At 44.2% G+C, this 21,973-nt stretch overlaps 1 protein-coding gene across 1 annotated transcript in view; it reads right to left on the reverse strand.

Moving 5' to 3' along the window:
- LOC310825657 (acyl-CoA 6-desaturase-like) overlaps positions 1 to 21,305 on the reverse strand; it is a 30,076-nt gene extending 8,771 nt beyond the window's left edge. Inside the window, exons 1-7 of the mRNA XM_083699559.1 lie at positions 19,405 to 21,305; positions 17,196 to 18,981; positions 10,492 to 10,602; positions 6,560 to 6,757; positions 5,920 to 6,021; positions 3,684 to 3,809; positions 231 to 291 (exon numbers count right to left, since the gene is read on the reverse strand). Of these exons, the coding sequence (XP_083555685.1) occupies positions 231 to 291; positions 3,684 to 3,809; positions 5,920 to 6,021; positions 6,560 to 6,757; positions 10,492 to 10,602; positions 17,196 to 17,402 (805 nt within the window). The 5' untranslated portion in view covers positions 17,403 to 18,981; positions 19,405 to 21,305. The remainder of the gene's footprint in view (positions 1 to 230; positions 292 to 3,683; positions 3,810 to 5,919; positions 6,022 to 6,559; positions 6,758 to 10,491; positions 10,603 to 17,195; positions 18,982 to 19,404) is intronic.
- Between the last annotated feature and the right edge of the window lie 668 nt (positions 21,306 to 21,973).

Consider the following 21,973-nt stretch of genomic DNA (forward strand, 5'->3'; position numbering starts at 1 on the left):
TGGTTCTGACTGGATTCTATGAGTTTCCAAATATGGAATACAATGAACGCTCAGAAGTGAATGAAAGGAGATCTACCCTATTGCTGCACATCAGAAATGTAGCAGGAGGGATCTTAATACCTATGCAGGGTGGGGCTTGTTAGGAAATAAAGAATAACTGTTTAATTACAAGCAGGCTCCTGCCTGCACCTACACGTAGGAAAGCGAAAGAAGGAAATGGAGATACTCACCAAAAAAGAAGTATTCATGTTGATGGTTATATGGGAAGTATTTCAGCTTCTTCTTTCCATACTGAGGAAAAAGAGGAAAAAGGGGTCTTCTCAGTGGTAGCTCCACAATTGTGGAACTAACTTTCCAGGGAGATTTGCCAAGCTCCCTTTCATTTTAGGTCTTTTAGGTGTACTTTGAAGCCTTCCTGTTTCAGAAAGCCTGTTAAAGTTGCCTTTGTTTTAGTGGACACCTATTTAAATTGTCATTGTGCTTCTTGTATTGTTGTTATATTGATTTTTTATTGTTTGAAATTGTATTTGTATCAGATTAATATTGTAAGCTTTTTTCTGACAATAGAGGATTATATTCACTCATTTAAGCCCACTTGTTATTACATTTCATTTCTGCTATAATTCCCCCACCCCACCCCCCGCAAGAACCCCTAATACCTTATTTACATGAGCCATCGAATCTAATGCGCACCTCAATTTTCAAAACCTTGAAACAACAAAAAAAGAAAAGAGTATATGCTGGCAAATGTAAATGCGCACCTTAATTTTTGCATTGTAATTTGGCCAAAAAAGGTGCACATTAGATTCAAGTAAATACGGTATTTTCAGTCAGGTTTTTAAATATCCACTTTTCTTGTCAGCTGTGGTAAGTAAGAATTGCCATCAGGCAACAAGTCATCACCACCACCACCACCATAATCTTATTATTTATACCCCGCCCAGTGTATGGGTGGGGGAAATGGAAGGGGGGCCAAGGGAGGAGAATGTGTCCCCAACAATCATTCTGGGCTGCCAAAACCATGGTTTTAGCAAGATGGGATCTTTACACCTAGGCTCTATGCATAGTGGGGATGGCAGAACTCATTCACCATTCTCCACAGTTCACTGTATGGTGGCTCTTTCCTCAATTTTTTGAGAAACTGAAATGACACCACTTTCTTTTAAAGGTTCGTAGTTGGAAAACAGCACACATATTTCTTGAGCCTGTTGGCTCAAACCGATTGCTTTGCCTTGGCAAAGGTCAGATAAATGCCAATTTTCTGCTTAGATGGACTTTAGACAAGTGCCAACTGGATGATATGCTGACAGTTATGTCCATGAAAGAAAGGAAAACCAGCCTCTTCCTTTTCACAAGTTTCTGTGTGCTGCTAAATCATTTTTCAGTTTTTATTGCTGTTGTTATTATGATCATAATCACCATTTATAAATAATGATATTACTTTTTAAATGTTGCATGTTGTACGGTCCGTGCCAGCAGGCTCACAATCTGATAGGTACAATGCTAAGAAGAGCGCAAGCAAATTCAGGCACCTGTTGATAAGGCTACAATTATCAGCTTCGAAATGGCCCAGTGTTGAAGGTTGGCATAGCTCCATTGTTAATTTTGTTTGAACATAATGAACCAGGCCAAATCAAGCGGTGTTCCTCGAAGGGCACGCAGCGCTCTAGACACCATGATCAAACAGCATTCCTCTATGACACAAGGTACACCCTGTACACAACCATGCCCAGTTTGTCCCATCCTCTGTTTACTTTGAAAATATTCAGTGCACTCCTCCTGGCTGAGGCTTTGGATTTAACGGCAAGCATCTTCTTAGTATGTGATGCAACAGCACACAGAGGGTTGCTGTGGCAACCATTTTGCAGAGCTCCGCTGAAAACCATGTTTATTTCTGGTTATTACTGGCTGAAGATCATTCTTTGCACTTCTGAACCAGAGCAAACGTGTGTTCCAAGAAAACAACCCATCAAAAGGATAACATACAGCTGCAGCGCCCCAACATTATCAAAAAAAATGTATCAAAGAATAACATCTTATTGCCCCCTTTTCTTTCCCACCTATAGGAGGTCTATTTCCTGTTTTCTTAGAGGTGGTTCTCATATTAAAGGTGCAGGTGTGCTCTTGCAAGTCACATCTTTAGCTGAGGATAAGTGCACATCTAAGAGTGGGAGAGCATCTGGCCTTGAATGCAAGAGGTCCCTGTTTCAACCCCCAGCATCTCCAGGCAGGGCTGGGAATATCCCCCATCTGAAATCTTGAACAGCAACTGCCAGTCAGTGTAGACAATATTGGCAAGATCCAGTCCTCAAAGCAGGCAGTGAGCTTTCCCTGTTTAGGGAAGTTTTTAATGTTTGATGTTTTATCACATTATTATTATTATTAATCTGTTGGAAGCTGCCTAGAGTGGCTGGGGAAACCCAGCCAGATGGGTGTGTGTGTGTGTGTGTGTGTGTGTGTGTGTGTGTGTGTGTGTGTGTATATATATATACACACACTGTTCCAGTAACAAGAAGCTCTGTTCCAGTAACAAGAAGCCGAAAGCACCAGCCTGAAGATGACGAGTGAGACCTCGTCGAAACGTCGCCTAGACACCCCAACTTTTACACGGGAAGACACCCGAAGACACCAAAACCTGCATTCCTGTACCCGTGAAAATCTACGAAAGCAAATATATATATATATATATATATATATATATATATATATATATATATATATATTTTATTAGTGCAGCTTCATTCTAGGTGAGTCTTCTGCAAACCAGCCACGTAGAGAAGCCAGCTTTGCTATCACATGGAAGTATGATAGTAGCAAGGATGGCCTCACAGTAGCACCAAATGGCCAGTTCCATACATGAATGAAACTGCCTTCAACATGAGATGTGACTGGTTTTTAGGAGAACTCTAAAGACTCTCCCCCCCCCCCCCCGGTCAGCTTTTGGATGAAGATAGGTCAGTTTTATTCTGGTGATGCTGTGCCAAACATCATGTTTTCAGATGTGCTGTGCTGTAGATTATGATTTTATGGTTTTAATCATTTGTGTCTTAATGTGTTGTGATCTGCCTTGGGCGGGCTAGCCCTGAAAAGCAGCCTATAACTAATATAATAATAAAACCATTCTGTTGTTATTGTTGTTTGTGGATAGTCTCCGAGTCATTGGCTCTGTCATCCAAATCCAAGGTTGTGCCTAATGAAGTCATCCCATTATTAGCACAAGGGGTTCCACTATGCAACAGGACTTCCTCCCCCTCCTTGCTCCTTGCATGCCCCCAATCCTCCAGAGCCAATGGGGGCGGGCAAGAGACTTACAAGGAGAGGAAAGGGAGAGGAAGTCCCATTGCATAGGTGGAAGTCTTCGCACTAATGAGACAGCTTTGTTTGATACAACCCATAGCATTTAATTCATATCCAACTAGTATGAAATTCAGAGTCCTAAAACTGGTATGGTCAGTATTAAGCCACGGATTAGACAGTTTTTCCCTACAAAACTTGACCAGTCACAAAGTCCATATAAACTGGCCTGTGAAAGAGTTTTGCCCCTCTTGTTTGCTAGTCACTGAGGTGCCACATAACTGCGCTGGGTTCCCGTCCCCCCATAAACATGCAAAGTGGGTTCCCAACTTTTGGAAACAAAGAGCTTCAGTGTAAATGCAACTTGATTTCACACCCCCTCTTCTTACCTCGACAGGCTGCGTGTCTCCCAGGACAAAGAGGTGCACCATGTTCACGTCCGGATCCTTCTTGAAGATGTTTGGTTTCGCATGGTGCTGGAAGTGGCGGTGATTCCACCAGTTTGCTGAGGCGCCCTGCAGGAAGAAAAGATTTGCACGGTACATGGGGAACTCTGCTTTTTCAATGCATTCGTGTACACAAAAAGATGCCATGCAATATTATAATAATGAAAGGGGCTGGGAACTAGGTACAATAGTCAGTTTGGCTCCCTCGAACTCTTAGCTCCTTTTTCCTCTTGAGGTTTGAGTACCAATTTAAAGCGGCGGACCAGAAGGCCAGCTTGCTGCTCATCACTGGCCTGGTAGGCAAGCTGGCTGTTGGGACTGCTCCAGATCGTTTCCAAAAACTCAGGACAGACAGAAAGCCTTTGCTCACAAAGAAGCTTTCAATTCCAGCCCCAGGCCATGTTTATGGAAAACAAGTACAACACCCTATTCATAGACCCTGGAGGTCCCTAGAGGAAAGCAAGGAAGCCTACAGCTTGGGGCAAACAATGTGGGCATTATCGAGAAATTAGCTAGCCAGTCCCTAAAGCCTTATCTGGGTTTTATGTGGCAAGGATAAACTGCTCCAGCCAGCATTCCTTACTGCTCCATGGTTTGTGATCTTGAATGATAATTTGAAAGGAGGCACTCAAAAGAATGGCCATGAATGTCCATTCCAGGTGATGCTAGTCTTGCTGCTCTGTATCTTTAACAGTTGCCTGGTAACTGCAGCAACAAAGCTTTTCCTGACACTTTATCTCCACACCAGGAAAAGCTTAATCTGCTTTCCATCTGTGTGTCAGGTTGCTGCTAAAGGCGCAGGAGCTGGGGGGGGGGGGGAGGGCGGAGTTGACAGTCCTAGGTGACATACTACTGATTTTCCTGGAGTATTTCAAGTTGGTGGTTCTTAGCTGTGATTGGCTGGCTAGATCTGTTGAATTTCTGCCTTTCAGGCGCAGGCCCTCTGTTGGTTAAAAAGGTGGTAACTATTATTGGCTTGATCCTTATCTTCTGCCATAGCTCTTCAGCCTATTAATGGATTCTTGCAAGAACTGATTTCCTCATCCTGAGCTCTTGAGCCTCTAAACTCATTGTATTTATTGTCAAATCTCTTGGACTCAGATCTTCCAGCTTCTGAGTTCTGAATTTATAAAATCCCGCACTTTGGGGTAAAACAGGTGAGACATGCTTTGATCCTGAATGTCCACACACTGATTCCATTATTTTTTCCAATTTTATACATTTAAATGATTTTACAATCATTTTAATATTTCAAAACATGACTTCCTTCCCCCTCTTTCTGCAGTTCCTTAGATTTATTTTTAATATTTTCTGCATATCCAAATTAACTTAATTTGCTCACTTATTCATTTACTTTACATGTATACTCTTATAAAACTGCAAGTTATTACAATAATACTGCCAGTGTTCTTATCTGCTTACAGTTTATTTGTAAAAAGTTTGGTTTTATCTTTATTAACCTTAAAACCTGCTACCTCACCAATTTTTAAAAAATCTCTTGTAATACTTTCGGGATTGACTCTATTGGATCTTCTACAGATATCACGTCGTCTGCAAATGCCTTTGATTTATATTGTCTCTGTCCCACTCTTATACCTTTAATATCTTGATAACATCTTATTCTTTGCACCAATACTTCCAAAACTATTATAAACAACAAAGGTGACAACGGGTAGCCTTGTCTTGTTCCTTTAGTTATTCTACCATTCTCCATCAGGATTCCTTAACAAACTTAAAGGGAATAATATAGTCATACAAGTTTGACTGTGGCTGATGGTTCAGATTTTGAAAGGATTTTTTTTATATATTGCTTGAGACACATTTATGTCAGTTCACAAGTATATCCCTCTGTGGGCACAACAACCTGTTCATTTCAGCTTATTCCTTGCTAAAGCAATCAGACACAAGAGCTAGAATTTACTGTTTTTTATCACTTGGAAGAGTGAAGTAAACTGGTTTCCAGCTAAGACTGTGCTCTTTTTGTCCTGCTCCCTGAAAAGCTGCATGACAGGCAGAAATCCAACAGGCACAGCACTTCCCAGTGATGGGGAATGCATGATACTTGGGATCTTTGTCAGTTCAAAGGTTTTTAAAGACACAGTCCTGCCAGGAGAAAGATGACAACCTTAACCCCATCATTTCTGACCGCAGTTATTTCCTCAATGGGAAATGACCTTACCTTCAAGTGACCAATCACAAACTTATGAACTAAGTGGTTCCATGTAGACTTCTTAAACACAGAGAGGTGTCCAAAGTCATGCTGTAGCCATCCAGCCTGGGCCTTGGGAGGAAAGAGAATGATCGTGAGAGAGAGAAAAGGCACCCCTAAGAGAAACTTTATATCAAAACCTAACTATAAGTGCTTTCTCTTCAGTTTCCTTTACATCAATGGTTCCCAAACTTCTCCCCACCCTGAACCACTTGAAAATTGTTGCAGGGCTTTGTGGACCACTTAACAATTTCCCTGCCTGGTCTAGCAATTGTAATGTGCTGTGTTAGATGCTGTATGGTTTTTTAAATTGTTCTTTTATTGCTTATTTTATTTCTTACATACTGTGTTTCATTACAATACAATTTGTAGGTTATTTTTTGAGGGTATTTGATTCAGTTGTATTATAATATTGTAATAGGGAATGAAACACAACACAGTATTAAAGATGGCCCACCCTTCCGGTAATGATTGGCAATTATTAAGTTACAAGTTGTTTCATGCTATCTTCAGTGCCTTTTTGAAGCAGTGACAGTTTGCAACTTTCAAGGCATGGATGAACTAGGAGGCAGGTGATTGCCCATTCAATATCCATAGAACAAAGTTTCACCTGGGAAACTGCAAGGATGATAGCAAGGAGGAAGGTTGTAATCCAGTTAGTACCACAGTATGAAACCATAAGCCAAGCCAGAGCCTCCATCACAAGGATATGACCCAAGTAAAGAGAAAAAAACACAGGATCCGCTTGGAATAAGTTCATGTCTTCTGCTGTCTTCCTCAGGGCACGGAAATCTTCCACCAATTGAGACTGCAAAGTAGAAAAAAAGGATATTAAAAGAGGTCCTCTTGATACCAAAGGGACTAAGGCACACTAATTTTTTCTGGATTGCAAATTATGTAAAAGAAAATTATATACCAGCATTTTTGGCAACAGCAAGATGGCTCTCCCTCTCTGTACAAATGCATCTCTCTCGATGAGAAAGAACACAAAACAGACCCTCCCACACACAAACATCCAGAAAAGCCCATCCATTAGTGAAGGAAGTGCCTGCCATTTCCACACACCCACCCCAATTATTTTGTCTATTTCCCCCCTCCTTTAAAAAACAATAATAACCCAAAAACTACACAAGAAAGGGCCATTATAACCTTGGCAAGGGTACAAAGCTGAAGTTTCCTAAGGAAACTGGGGCGAAGCGGAGGGGAGAGGAGGAGTCTGTAGACAGTTATGCAAACTCAGTTCCACAAAACTGTGGCAATACTGCAGCATAAAACGCAACCGTTTTCCCCTGCCTGCAGCCCCAATTTGTTTTCCAAAATTCCCCTTTCTGCGGGAATATATTTTGGTACAGCACAGCCTCTGTTTGCAGCGAAAATCATCCGAGACTCTCAGGGTTTGTCACTGCACCGCACCGACTGTGAATGCACCCTAGAGTAAGGTTACCAGACGTCCCCGTTTCCCAGGGGCAGTCCCCGGATTTACAAATCTGTCCCCTGACAAATTCCATTGAAGTTGAAAAGTGTCCCTGGATTCATTGAAAAAAATCTGGTCTTCTGCTTTGCACCTTGCTAGGGGAGGTCAAGATTTCTTTTACAAAATCTGGTCTGCCATTACAGTACTGAACTCCTCATGGAAGAGTCTCTGATAAGCTTTCTAGGAAACCCTGCTGCCTGCTGAAATGTAGTCTGAACCGCTATTCCCTTTGGCATAGGAAGCCCTGAGCTCTGCAGAGTGGTGTTCCTGAGGGAAAGCAGCTCACGAGGCACCTGCAGGTTAATGTTTAGACACTGGCTGGCTGTCATCAATGCAGCCATCCAAGAACGAGAGGCGGCTTCCTTTTGCAATCAGCCAAGTGGGACGAAGTGCCTGAATAATTGATAGCCGGAGCGTTTGGGATTTGAGAGATCCTGAGTGACACGGCGACGTGAGGCCCGATGGGGAAGGCATCTGTGGATCCTGTTTGCAAAGCTGCCCTCCAGGCCAGAGCTCAAAATTTCAGATTATGAGAGATCCACGCATGGCTGGTTTCCTATCCGTTTGGAATACATATGGACGACTGGTTTGGTTATGTGGCCAGTTGTACTGGGAACAGGCTCCTTACAGGCCCATGAAAATTCTCTGGACATTTTATGTTACTTGGTAAATTTACATTCAGGACTCTTCATTTCTTTGCAACACTCCCCCTGCTCCTCCCTGCCTCCTCTTCTATACCCAGGCCTTGTGTGAGGTTTTTCTTCAGAATATTGATTCTGTGACATAACAGCAACTCAGCTAATCTTTCTCTCAAGCGCGCTCTCTCTCTCTCTCTCTCTCTCTCTCTCTCTCTCTCTCTGTGTGTGTGTGTGTGTGTGTAAAAGTCACAGGTTTATTTCCAGCGGGCTCCTTTTCCTGTCTCTCGTCTTTGTATGTCATCTCCCTCCAGCCTTCCCATATTCTGGTGTTTCCCTTTTTATTTTCTAATAGTGTCCCCCCCCCTCCCTGCTTGTTTCTTGCAGCCTGCTTTCTTCAGGACTACATTTATCTTTATCACAACCCCCCCCCCAATTGTATGGCATTTGCATATATTTTTGTTTAATGTTAAGTCGCTTGGAGACCTTAGGGTGACTAGCGACTAATAAGCTTAATAAATAAATAAAAAATTATCTGCACATTAAAGGCAGTCAGAAGCACCCCTGAAGCCACATGTCTCTGGAGATGTGTCCCTCCCCCGTTCCTCATTAAGGCATCTAACAAAACAGCTCATCTAATAGCAAGGGATGGCTTTCAAATGGAAAGTTAATTGCAAACTTGTGTCCGCCTCATGCTTTATTCTTTACCATTCCTTTTCTTTCTTTTCTTTTCTTTTTAAAAGCCTGTGTGACCTTGGGTGGTGGTGGAATTATCGTCATAATTTTCCATCAAATCATTCTTCTAGTTATTTTTGGAGGATTCTAAGATACAGCATTTATTAAGCAAAGTCAATGTTGGTAGGTTGGACTTACATTGTCCTAAGCGCATTTGAGAAAAGGGAAACCTCTAAACCTGAAGTTTACTAAATATTCCACCTTCCCTAAAACCTTTTTTTTTGCACATACAGTGGTGCCTCGCAAGACGAAATTAATCTGTTCCGTGAGGCTTTTCGTATAGAGGTTTTTTCGTCTTGCAAAGCAAGCCCATTGACAGCTTAGCGGATTAGCGCTATTAGCGGTTTAGCGGCTTTTAGCAGTTTATCAGCTTAGTGGATCAGCTGATAAATTCGTTTTGCGAAGCGCCTCCAAAACGGAAAACCCTTTCGTCTAGCGGGTTTTCCGTCTTGCGAGGCGTTCGTCTTGCGGGGCACCACTGTACAGCAAAAGGAGGTAGCAGTAGACTCCAGGGGCATAGGACTTCAGTTCAAATAAAGCAAAGGCAAGCTGAAACCCAAGAAGTCTTGCAGTATCAGTTCTTCCTATTGGCCTACAGTGTCAAATATCCACCGTATTACAACCCTTGATACAGTTCTGGATGGTAGTATTTAATCCTCAGATGAATCAATGTTCTATGCTTTCTTTGACACTTCAATCCTATAATGTATTTTATGACCCTATAGAAATGTCTACACAGAAACCCTGAATCTGGCGTTACGGCATAATCATTGTGCTGATATTTTCTGTGTTTTCTACTGCTAGCCTGTTTTCTTTCTTGGGTATCCAGACTAGTTTTAACTCTGATCAGTATATCTGTGCAGTCTCAAGGTAGATTACTTTGCAGGAAAAATTTGAATTTGTGCCTGCAGCCTCCAAGCGCATGCCACTGTCACTGGTTCATGCCTATCCACATACAAAGAACTCCCAGAGCTTGTGAGGTAGGACTGCACTTTGCAGAAGCCAGGCTAGGGTTATCATATTTCAAAAAGCAAATGGCAGCCCTACTAATTCATCTTCGCCAAGTTTCTCCCATGGGATAAATAATTTCAGCTTTTAAACAGATTTGCCTGGGATAGGCTGGATTGTCTGTAAGATACGCCCCTTCCGACACTCAGTGCAATTCTTCATTCTCCAGTGATCGTTTGTCCTCCAAAGCACCACTTCAAATATTGTGACACACTTTACAAAACTAGCTCATGAGAGATACTAATGTAGAGTAAAACACAAAAAGGAAAACTGACTCTAGATCAGGGGTGCAGACCCTCCGGCCTGTGGGCCAAACTTAGCCTGCTAGGCATCCCAATTTGGGTCGCAAGGTTGTTTTGGCACTTGACATAATATATGACATTAGGTGTGAGGCAAGTAAGGACAGAGCCTTAAAGGAACAATGGGCACTTTAAGGGGAACTCCTGTTCGCTCCTTTGCTGGAGCTAGACACGCTTTCATCATCCATCAGTTGATGGGTGGCGGGAACATTGCTCCAAGAGGGGAAAGTGGTTTCCATTGAAACCATGGTTATGAAAAGCACTTCTCCCTCCCAGCACTGCTCCTCGAATCTCTGAAAACCAGAGGGCTGTTTGAAAGCCCTTCTGCAAACAGCTCAGTGCCGTCCTTCAAATATTCACTGAACATATAGGGGAAATTGCTCTTACTCACGTTCTGGCCTCTGTCTTGGCTGGGTTCTCCTGGGGCAAGTTCTCCAATCAATAATGGCTTAAGAAACTTTCTCACAAACACAGGATCAGGGTGAAAGGCCTTAAATGCATCCTAGAATGAAGAAACACACAATTGCTGTTCAAAGAGCTGTTACCCACTCTTCCTTATCTCTCATAATCATTTTCCCCTTAGAATCCAGAAACGTCTTTCTACATGCAATAATCCTTACAGATGAGCCAGTGCAGAGCAAATTCCCAGAGTGGTTTGATAACCAATCCCTCTTCTCTGGGAATTGTAGCTATGTGAGGGGAATTCGGGTCTCCCAACAAGTCTCAGCACCCTTAACAAAATACACTTTAGGGCAGGCATCCCCAAACTCGGCCCTCCAGATGTTTTTGGGACTACAACTCCCATCACCCCTGGCTAACAGGAGCAGTGATCAGGGATGATAGGAATTGTAGTTCCAAAACATTTAGAAGGCCAAGTTTGGGGATGCCTGCTTTAGGGAAAGCCATGACTTTAAGGTGGTGATACCAGTTTATATGTTTTGTGCAGACAGGGCCTTATTGTAGGAATCAAACAATATTCCTTCTGATTACACATTCCCAAAACACACACACACACACACACACACACACACACACACAGAGTATATAACATTGAAAATCTCCATCTCCCAGCATAATTATTAGTAGATAAGCAAACAGAAAGCAACATGATATTTTCACAGCCAAAGAGTGAGTGGGTGGCAGATCTAGGAATCCTAATCTTGCGGTGCTTTATTCCTAGGGACTGGTCTGACTCAAGTCATTGTCTCTAATGAGTCCTTTGTTGTCCTTGCTTATGGAAAAAAAGGAAACCTTAATTAGTAAGATTAGCTTCAGCAGCTTAATTCACTTGGGGAAAGCACTGGAACAGGGGACAAGGAGAAAATAAATTAGAAAATGCTGGAAAGGAGAAAACAAGATAGGAAATAATATACAGATAAGGATAGCTATTAAAGCATAAATGTGAGGCACCATGGAAATTTTATCACCAAATGTGATCTCTGTGTGCAAGCTGCTACCTGAATCTGCAGTCATCAAGAAACGAACAAGCATGTGCATAAGCCTAAAGGATTTGTAACTGAGGGAAATTTCCAACTCCTTATCTTCCCCTAGAGCCATATAAAATCCCTAACCGCTTCCCAATTCCCAGCAGACAACACTCTTGCTTAAAGTTGTGCATTGCTAATTCACCTTGCGGCAACATAATCTAAGGCTGGGCGCACCCAGACGATGAACATTTTGGTGTGCTCATTAACTTCCATTAACTTTCATCTACATGAAATGAAGGCTTCACCTTTAATTGGTACCAAATTTTTCCATGTGGTGAACAGGCGTTGTTGGGGGTACTGGAGCACAATTTTCAGCCTGCAGCACAAAACTCCTACTGTCACTGCAAGAGGATCAGATGTGAGAGAGCTATCTGCACTGTATAATATAAAGCCAAACAAGGGGAGTGTAGACAACCATTATGTGGGCGGGCCCTTTGTGTCACTCCCTGTCAAAACACTAGATGCAGCATCACTGGACTTCTTCCTCCTCCTTTTGAAACGAGTATAAACCTGAAAAAAGTGAAGGAAAGAAACCCTTCCCACATACTTCAGCCCCCTCCGATACCCAAAACAAATGGTACAGTGGCTTGGAAGGAAAATGAAAGGTTGTGGGATGGGAGGGGGGAGCCAGGGAAGCTTGCTGCTGAGTCACACAATGCCCACCAAAGAAACAGCTAAGTGTTTAGGGAGATGACAATTGGCCTTACAAAAGATACTGGATAAGCACTGTTTAATGCTAGGGAAAATTTGAGCCTCCTGGGAACCGACTAATGGTCTTCATTACAACCCAGTAACTGTACCTTGCTAGCACTGGATTAAAGGACCTGGCAAGCCCTCTACTGGGATCATATTCTGGGGTCATAGGCCTTTCTGACTTATATGTCATATACTGCATGCACACCACATTTTCTTTGCAAAGCAGCCATGCTATTTTGTTGAACAGATATCCATCTCTTTCTAGGTTCTTGAACACATTGCTAGCAGATGGCAAGCAACAGTGGCATCTCCTTGGGAAGCACTAAATAGCTTCAAAAATGCACTGTGAATGAAGTCACACTTGCAGTAAGGGTTTATGCAGTCTGAACCTGGCCAAACATGGTCTTGGAATTGGCTGGCGGAAGCTTCAAGGGCTCGATGTGACTTTGGGACTTGCACTATCAGCTTCCTTGCTACCTGCTCAAACTGTGTGTGTTTGTGTGTGTGTATATACAAGGTACCGTAAGTCTCTATCATTGCCTCACCCAAAATGAAAAACTAGCTTGCAACATCCTAAAGAAGGTGATCAGGCCTGTCACCACACGCCTGAAGTTCAAACAGAATTATGGTGGCAAGCAAGCAAGCAATGGTCACCTTCAACAATACACTTGAAAGAACGTGATGCTGCAGATTTGGCTCTGTGTGTCCCCCCACCCCATAAGTACAAACACTTCCACATGTGCTGGTTCAAGAGACTGATAGCTTTGTAGTGGATGTACAACATTTGGGAGAAAGAGCATTCATGAAATCCTAGAAGGGATGAAAAGGCAATGCAGCTAAACCAGTGACAGAAGCTGGGAGCCATCAAACTTGCTTCTGCAAGTTGGGAAACTGTCATATCTGGTAACCTCTAGGTTAGTTTACTGCAATGCATTTTACACTGGGCAGCCTCTGAAGACACTTTGGAAACTACAGCTAGTGCAGTATGCAGTGGCCAGATTACTGACTTGGTCCAAAAGGTCTGAGCACATTACACTGATTCTGGCCTGACTGCACTGGCTACTGATGAGTTTCCCAATTCAATTAAGTGCTAGTTTTAATCTATCAAGCCATATGCGGCTCAGGATCACAATACCTTAAAGGCTGCCTCTCCCAATATGAATCCGCTCAGAGCAAACAATCTTCATCAAAGACCCTTCTTTATGTGCCTTATCCACGGGAGCTGTGGAAGGTGGTCACATGAGAACAGGCCTTTTTGGTAGTGGTTCTTCCTTGTGTGGAATGTTCTCCCCAGGGAAACATGCCTGGTGCCTTGGTTTTTTTATCTGCCTAAGCCTTTGGTAGTTATACCAGCTTCTACTGTGGTGCTTACCTTTTACTGATATGAGATAGGTTTTAACCTTATTGTGTTGGATGAGCATTTTAATTATTTTGTATTGTACACTGTGTTTAAATTTCCTGGTTTTTATTTGACTTCATATATATATTGTTGTTGCTTTGAGACTAAGAAGCACAACAATACATAAAATAAAGGAGGTAATTTGTTTTTAAAACGTTGCTCCACAGAATCACACAATCCAGACATTTCAGCTCATTGTGTCTCTTCAGTCTTCTTTTTAAATGTTGCTTTGAAAAACCCCACTGTGATTTAAGACAACAAAGACAATAGAATCACTGTGTGTTTCAGTTTGGGAAGTTCAGAGATGAGTGGGAAATGAAAATTACAATGTAAATGATTTAACAATAAAACTTGCAGATTGGCAGGACATCTGGACCAATTGATTTTAATACATGATGGCTGTGTTTCGAAGAATGACAAGTTGAAAGCATGTAGTTCTTCCCAAGAACACAAAATGCAGCGAGTGCTTTATAGACAGTGGACAGAAGTAACCACAGCCAGAAACATGCAGCCAAGGTACCTGGCCAAAAACATCCGTTCTGGCTACAATTCTTGTTCATCCCGTATGACAGACACACACAACCAATGGAGAAGCACAAGAGAGACTTAATGGAGCCATGACTCAATACAGATTCACATTTTCTCTATATGTGAAAGCCTGTGGCTGCTTTTGATTAACACAACTGTTTGCAAATACACTCCTAGAAGTTACTGGTACACATGCTGTCTGACATGCATGTAGAAGGGTGGAGAACAAAAGGCATACTCACCTGCCACCTCTGAAGGTGGACTTTGCTGCATTACATGAATGTGTGATTTCATCCTCACTTTTGAAGATCTGTTTTAGATACCGGGGCTTAGCCTGAGAATAAAGCTGGGAACCTGTAGCCCTCCAGGTATGCTGGACTCCCATCAACCCCAAGCAGTATGATCAATAGGGATGATGGAAAACAATAATGATGCTCTGAGTATTGCCAGGGTGCTTCACTTTCCCATGAGTGATCACAACCAGCTGTAACACATTTAGGATTTGTCCTCAGTGCCTTTCAGGTCCAGAATACATCCCCTGCCCTCAGTTTCAAAAATAGGATGGAAGAAGAAAGTAGAAAACAGTGCCTCTGAGCACATGCAAAGAGGCTTTCCTTCATCATCAGGTAACTACAAACCACATTCACCTGAGGAAAGGTTTCCAGAGCAGAAAATGCAGCTGGAACACATCGCTGAGTCCCATCACCTTCTACATCCCACCTGCTGGCACACAATCTCCCTGCATTTCCTGCTTCTATTAATGGGCATATCCAGGTGGTTGAAATGATCAAAAGACCTCATACACCTACAAAGGGCTACCTTTGAAGGTGACCCGGAAACTACAACTAATCCAGAATGCGGCAGCTAGACTGGTGACTTGGAGTAGCCGCCGAGACCATATAACACCGGTCTTGAAAGACCTACATTGGCTCCCAGTACGTTTCCGAGCACAATTCAAAGTGTTGGTGCTGGCCTTTAAAGCCCTAAATGGCCTCAGTCCAGTATATCTGAAGGAGCGTCTCCTCCCCCATCGTTCTACCCGGACACTGAGGTCCAGCACCGAGGGCCTTCTGGCGGTTCCCTCACTGGGAACCAGGCAGAGGGCCTTCTCGGTAATGGCGCCCACCCTGTGGAATGCCCTCCCACCAAATGTCAAAGAGAACAACAACTACCAGACTTTTAGAAGATATCTGAAGGCAGCCCTGTTTAGGGAGGCTTTTAATGTTTGATGTATCACAGTATTTTAATATTTCTTGGAAGCCGCCCAGAGTGGCTGGGGAAGCCCAGCCAGATGGGCGGGGTATAAAGTTTCCCACTGTGGGTCCTCTTGAACATAAATGGACCTTGGTATCTAAAAGCTTGCAGGCTCCTGGGGGAAGGCCAGCAGAAGCTGGGGAAATATCCAGTTCAGAATGAAATACCCCCAAATGGAATGAGAGTTAAAAAAAAAAGAAGTTTCTGGTCATTCAGATAGGGCTGGGATACAGCAAGATGCGGAGCATCCAGTAGGCCGTGATAGCCCAAAGGACCATGGGAGGGGGAATGACCATGCCAAGCAAATCCACAGAGGATGCCATGTGCAGATATGGTCTCTAAGCTATGATAGAGGAAGTGGGGTGCTTGGTTTCAAAAGCAATCATAGAAAGGTGGGCATAAAGGAAGTCTGGTCAAATAGACCAGACTATTGCAGTATACAATTATCTTAATGGGATGCAGTTAGGGCAAACTTTTTGAAGCTGAGGTCCACATTCACTTGAGGGAAAGTGATCAGGGGCGCATGCAAGCGGTGGACAGGGCTAAAGTCAGAAGTGAGGAGCAGCACAGCTTCCCCTCCTCTCTGCTATGTCTTCCCTCTACCGCTTCATTCATATCTCTCTCTCTCTCTCTCTCTCTCTCTCACACACACACACACACACACCTTGTTTCCCACAGGCATCTAGTTGGCCACTTTCCCCAAACCTTTCTTCTCCGGGCATAATCCAGTAAACCAGAACCTGGGTAGACAAAAGTGCTTCTTCAAAGCTTGTATGGTTAAACTATGGAATACTATCACAACATGTGAGAAGGACCCCCAACTATGGTGGCTTAAAAAAAAAAAAGGATGGAGACAAATTCATGGAGAATAAGACAGACTCCCTCCAGGACCAGCGGGCCTCAGGAGTCCAGTCGCTAGGGAATAGCAGCTGGGGAGAGCTGCAGCTCTTGTGCCCATGTCCAGCCTGTGGGCTCCTCAGAGACATGATCTGACTGGCCACTTTGGGAAGCAGGATGCTGGGCGAGACGGGCCTTTGCTTTGAGCCGCACAGTTCTTAACACGCGACTACCTTCCCCGCGCTGTGCGTCCTGCCTGGAGCTAAGCCTCCGCTGGCCGGCTGCTCCCCTGCAACTTGCGCTTTCAGGAGCCGCAGCTACTAATCTTGCAAAGGCATCCTGGTTTTGCTCCTTCCCGCCGCCGCTATGCCTCCTCTGCTGCCGTTACTGAAACAGGAGCCCGGTTTGGGGGGTGGGGGTGGAATGAGGCTAGCCAACCACTAGCTGCAGAGGCAGCTGCCGGGCGAGGGGAGGACGCCACCAGCTCCTTTCCTTACGTGGGGGGTGGGGAGTCTCAGGGAAAAACCCCTTGCAGAAAGAGCCACCCGAGCGCAGCTCTTTGGCCGGCCTGCAGGCAAACCTCTCTCCTCCCCGCTCTTGCATTGCTACAATGCTCCTTCTGCAGCCTCTCAGCCGCCGGCAACCTTCCAGCTTGCAAGCACCCCATTCCCTCTTTGCATCCAGTCCCCGTTTCATGTCAAACGGCGGTTCCTGCCGGCCCTGCGGCTGCAACGAGCTCCGCGCTGCGGATTTGCCAGCCCTGCAGCGGCTGCCGCCGCCGCTTCCCTCCCTTCTTCAAAGCAGCAGCAGCAGGTGAGCGGCGGCGCAGGAGCCGGGCGGCAGCAGCCATTTGCGCCCTGCCAGCGGCACCGGCAGCCGGAGCCTCCCCCTTACCGTGGCATCTTCGCCGGCGTAGTGGCTGATCACGCGCAGCCCCCCCGGGTGTCGCTTGGCCCATTGGGTGATGTTGTACACTTTCCGCTCGATCACCAGCCACTTGTCCGTGTGCACGTTGTGCTTCTGGATCTCCTCCCAGGTGTACGAGGGGCTCGGCGCCTCCCGCTCGGCGCACATCCCGCCCTGCTCCTCGCCTTTCCCCATGACCGGCTTCGGCGCGCTGCTTCGACGGCTCGGCTTCGCGCTTGCTGGCGATCCTGCGAAGCGAAAGGCTCCCCGCCTCTCCGCTCCGGTTTAACTCACCGACTGCCCGCCCCCCCCTCCACGCCGCCCCCTCCGCGTGCTCTTTGTCTTCGCCTTGCCGCCTGCCAGCCCTTGTGCAATTTCTGCCGGCTCCGCCGCCTGCTCTGAAGTGCCCCCTAGGCTGCAGCGGCGGACTTTTCCCTCGCAAATAATCCCTGCGCCAGCCAGCCAGGGGGGAACCTCAGCCTCTCCATCCCATTCCATGAATCACCGACGAGGATTCCGGAGGGTAATCAGCAGAGCTCCTCCTCCAATCGCCGCTCTCCGCCGGCCAAGCGGGGATTTGCCATTGGCTGGCGCTAATCTTTCGAAGGTGAAGGCCGGCTGACCTCAGCTTAAAATTTGAAGAAGCCTTGATATTGTGAAGCGGGCCGCCGCCGCCGCAGTGCTTGCGCGGGGCTCGCGGGGCTGGCCCAGGTCTCTTCTCAGAGGCGGCCCCGAGGGCGCCACCGAGGCAGCATCAGGCACGAGGAGCGAGCGCGCGCCTCAAGGAAAGCTTCGCGCCTTCCGCCAACGCGCCTATCTTTGTCTCCAAAATTGGCACGAAGCTGTCGTAACTCAGGACAGCCGGCTTCCTGAAAAGATTCCACACACACACAAAACGAAGAAGAGTTTTTACAATTATGCAGATTTGCCTACCCGCTATCTTCAGCCTAAGAGAGTCCCAATCTGCTCCTCATGTCAGTGTCTTATCTCCCCAACTAGGAGATCTTGGCAGTTCTCCCAGGATTGTCTATCAAGAATACCAACTTGTAAAATATATCCTGCAGGGTGGCCCTTCTTTATTCAGACCTTTAGGTAGATAACTTAACTCAAGATTTAGGCAATTTCAGTTCAGGATCCATAAATATTTTCCTGTATGTTTGCATAACAAAATGAGCAAGGTTGGTTTTATAGACATTGCACTTACATGAGTGAAACAAAGGGTTCCCCCCCCCCCTAATTTTTTTTAATGTCATGTTGCTTATATCAAGTACAAAAAGTGATAGGGTGCTGTTTTTTTCTGTTAAAAACGCATGGCCACCAGAAGGCTGTCACAACCGTACCCATTTCCATGTGACTGCAATGTTATGTATTTTGCCATAAATACATGTCACATTGCAGCACCTCATGCATGTCTTCCCTGGAGGCAGGGGAGACGTCATAAATTCGGACCTTTGCCACTTTCCCAGGAAGGTAAAACAAATGTTTTCACCATGGATCACCTTTCATTCGTTGTCACTGAAAAACCTTTCCCTCACTTATAAACAAGCTATGAGAGGTAAAAGTGTAGTTTTAAATTGTTGATTAGGCATTTTGATCCCCACAGGGTCTTTTTCACTTTGCAGCTCACAAGGGCAGGTTTGTTGGGTTTAAGGCTATGAAACTTTGCAGAGGAATCTCTGGTGTTACAGATTTAAAGCTGAGGGAGAAAGAGAACCTTGCAGGCATGGAACATGCCATTCTTGTTCCACAGATCACACACAGTTCCACAGAGTTACTAATAATAATAATAATAATAATAATAATAATAATAATAATAATAATATATTATTTATACCCCGCCCATCTGGCTGGGCCTCCCCAGCCACTCTGGGCGGCTTCCATAAAAACCAAAGATACAGTAAAATATCACACGTTAAAAACTTCCCTGAACAGGGCTGCCTTAAGATGTCTTCTGAATGTCAGGTAGTTGTTTATCGCTTTGACATCTGCTGGAAGGGCGTTCCACAGGGTGGGCGCCACTACCGAGAAGGCCCTCTGCCTGGTTCCCTGTAGCTTCGCTTCTCGCAATGAGGGAACCGCCAGAAGGCCCTCGGCGCTGGACCTCAGCGTCCGGGCAGAATGATGGGGGTGGAGACGCTCCTTCAGGTATACTGGACCGAGGCCGCACCAACACTTTGAATTGTGCTCGGAAACATACAAAAACAAAACAAAAAAGCCACAAAAACAAAAACGCAAAATAAATAGCTGAAACAGACAGACCTCAACATAACACTGAAACGGAAGTGTGGCACTCAAATCAGAAGCGTAACAGTCAAAACGGAGTGCCTCTTTCCAGGTATCACTCTTTTGACAGTAATGGCTATATAGAGATCAAAGCAGCCTTACCATAGTGCCGCATGCTCTGATGACCTCTTGCATAGACCACTGGAATGTACTCTAGGTTTGGCAACCATTGAAGATGATCCAAAAATTAAAACAAGGGCAGGATGTAGCATATAGAGCCTTAACTGACACCACTGTGCAATGTCACATCACACTTATTCTGCAGGATCTGCACTATATGCACTGTATGTTTCTAGGTGCCAGCACCGATGTAAAAATGACATGGGTTTTCTTCTCATATCATCCAGCACAAGCCCTAAAATCAGGGGAATCCTGCTTGTGGTCCTACCAGCAGGGATGACCCATTGCAAGGGAACCTGGAGTGGGGCCGTCTCTGTGGTGGTGCCCCTGTTATGGCACACTCTCTCCTTGGATGCTAAAACATGAATGAGCTTCCAATGAATGGTGAAGTCTCACAATTTTCCCTAAGCTTTTGGAGGCCACATTTAGTTTTTATTTGTCTGTCTCTAATCTTCTTTGTATTTTATATATATTGCAATTGGTTTATTGGTTTCAGTTGTGTTTCAAATTTTGTTTTGTGATTAGAGCTTTCAAATGTTCGGATAACACTGCAGCGGTTGTGCCGTGTTAACACCATTTGGCATGAAGGGTTACTTCAGTTCTTAGGGCTGATTTCATACGGAAAAATTGGGAAAGGTCATGTTTTCTGGCAGTGTCCTATACAGTCATTATATAATTCAGCCCTCTGGCATGTTTGTACCTCTCTCTCCAGTGTCAAAGCCTTGGGTTTGGCACTCATCCTCAGCCACAGAAAGGAAGACTAAGAAGGGGAATGAATTCACTGTATTTACTTTTGAGGATAGTGTTGGTAGCCAAATAGGCAAAAGGCTGCACATTGTAACTGCGGCTTGGGAAAAGAGTATGGAGTAGCTTTGATTAAACAAAAGATCCTGTGTATTAGAAAGCAAGAGAGGGGCACCGAGTTGGAGGATTATGTGTGGGATAATTAGGCTGAGAATTACAAACAGAGAGAGAAAATGAGAGGAAGAATGAACATACAAAGAGGAAAGAAAAATAAGATAGAGGAAATCAAATGCGGAGGTGGGGGCTGGGAGGAGTATGCTTAACAGATTTATTTGAGACAGGTACATTAATCTCTAGAATTGAGGAATATGCCTCATACAGCCATGCTGCCTCATATTCAGATAGGCATCTCATTTTATTTTATTTTAAATTAATTTCAGATAGGCATCTCAGTCCAGCAACAAGTGTACTGATGTCAGAGGTTCTTATATGCAATCACCATGGGTATTTGCTGTGGCCTTCATGGCATAGTTGGCTACAATGAAACATTATTGTCCTAAAACTAACAGCTGTAAAGCTAAAGGTTTTTTTAAAAAAATGTTTGTTTGTATGATACAAACTTTGCACATATAGAACAATTTCCCAGTCCACGATTATGGGAAATGTTTGCTAGATCCTGTTTACTAGATATTGTAGTGATGTATGTGCCATGCCCAATGATATATCTATGAAACCTCTCTGGGAGATAAGGAATCTCTGTCTGTCTTTGTCTACTATCTCTGTCTCTTAAGAAGGGAAGCAGATAGATACCTAGGATATTATTTAGGTTAAAAACACAACCTCAGAATACTTCATAATAAATCTATCCTTGAGTGACAAAGGAGGTGGTTAGAGTAGAAAAGCAGGTTAGAGTAGAAGTTGTTTTTGTTTTGGACCAGGAGACCATTTCAATGTTAGCGACTGATTGCATGTTGGAGAGAATACCATTTCAGATGTACAGAAGTTCAGCTTTTTCACATCAGCTTCCAGAATACCAAACAAGCAGAGCTCTGGCTATCTGTATTCCTGTCTGCTTCTCCTCTTAATAGAAAATGGGGACAGTTTTCAGAGTTTCAAATGTTAGTAGTCTGAAAGTAGTCATTCTGCAGAGAAAACAAACAAAACAAAAAAAGAGAAAAAAAGGGAAAGAATATAGAGTGGCTGGCTTGATAAACCACATCTCTCTTTTGAGTCACAGTAGTTTATTCCTATCACCTACTTTTCTACTGTCCTAAAAATTAAATCAACAGTGAATTTACTCAGAAGTAAGCCTCAGAGAGTGCAGTTTACAACTGTAGTTTTAAGGGCTTTCTCCTCTCCAAAATAAGCCAGAAGCCCATAAGCAATAATGAATGCACAAACAGCACATAAGCAAAGATAAACAATAATAAATCCAAGCCACTTAATTAATTGGTGGCATGGTAGTCTGTTACTTTGGATAAAAGATAGATGAATATATAAATCAATCAAAAATTTATATAATGTGCCACATGGGCACTTGATTGCATAAATTGCACAGCTAAGCTATGAGTAGAAAACTGCTTGAGATAGTATGTTTCTACAGAATGAGTAAAATGTTT

Source organism: Podarcis gaigeae (genome assembly GCF_964106915.1).
Source record: "Podarcis gaigeae genome assembly, chromosome: 1".
NCBI classification, from domain to species: Eukaryota; Metazoa; Chordata; class Lepidosauria; order Squamata; family Lacertidae; genus Podarcis; species Podarcis gaigeae.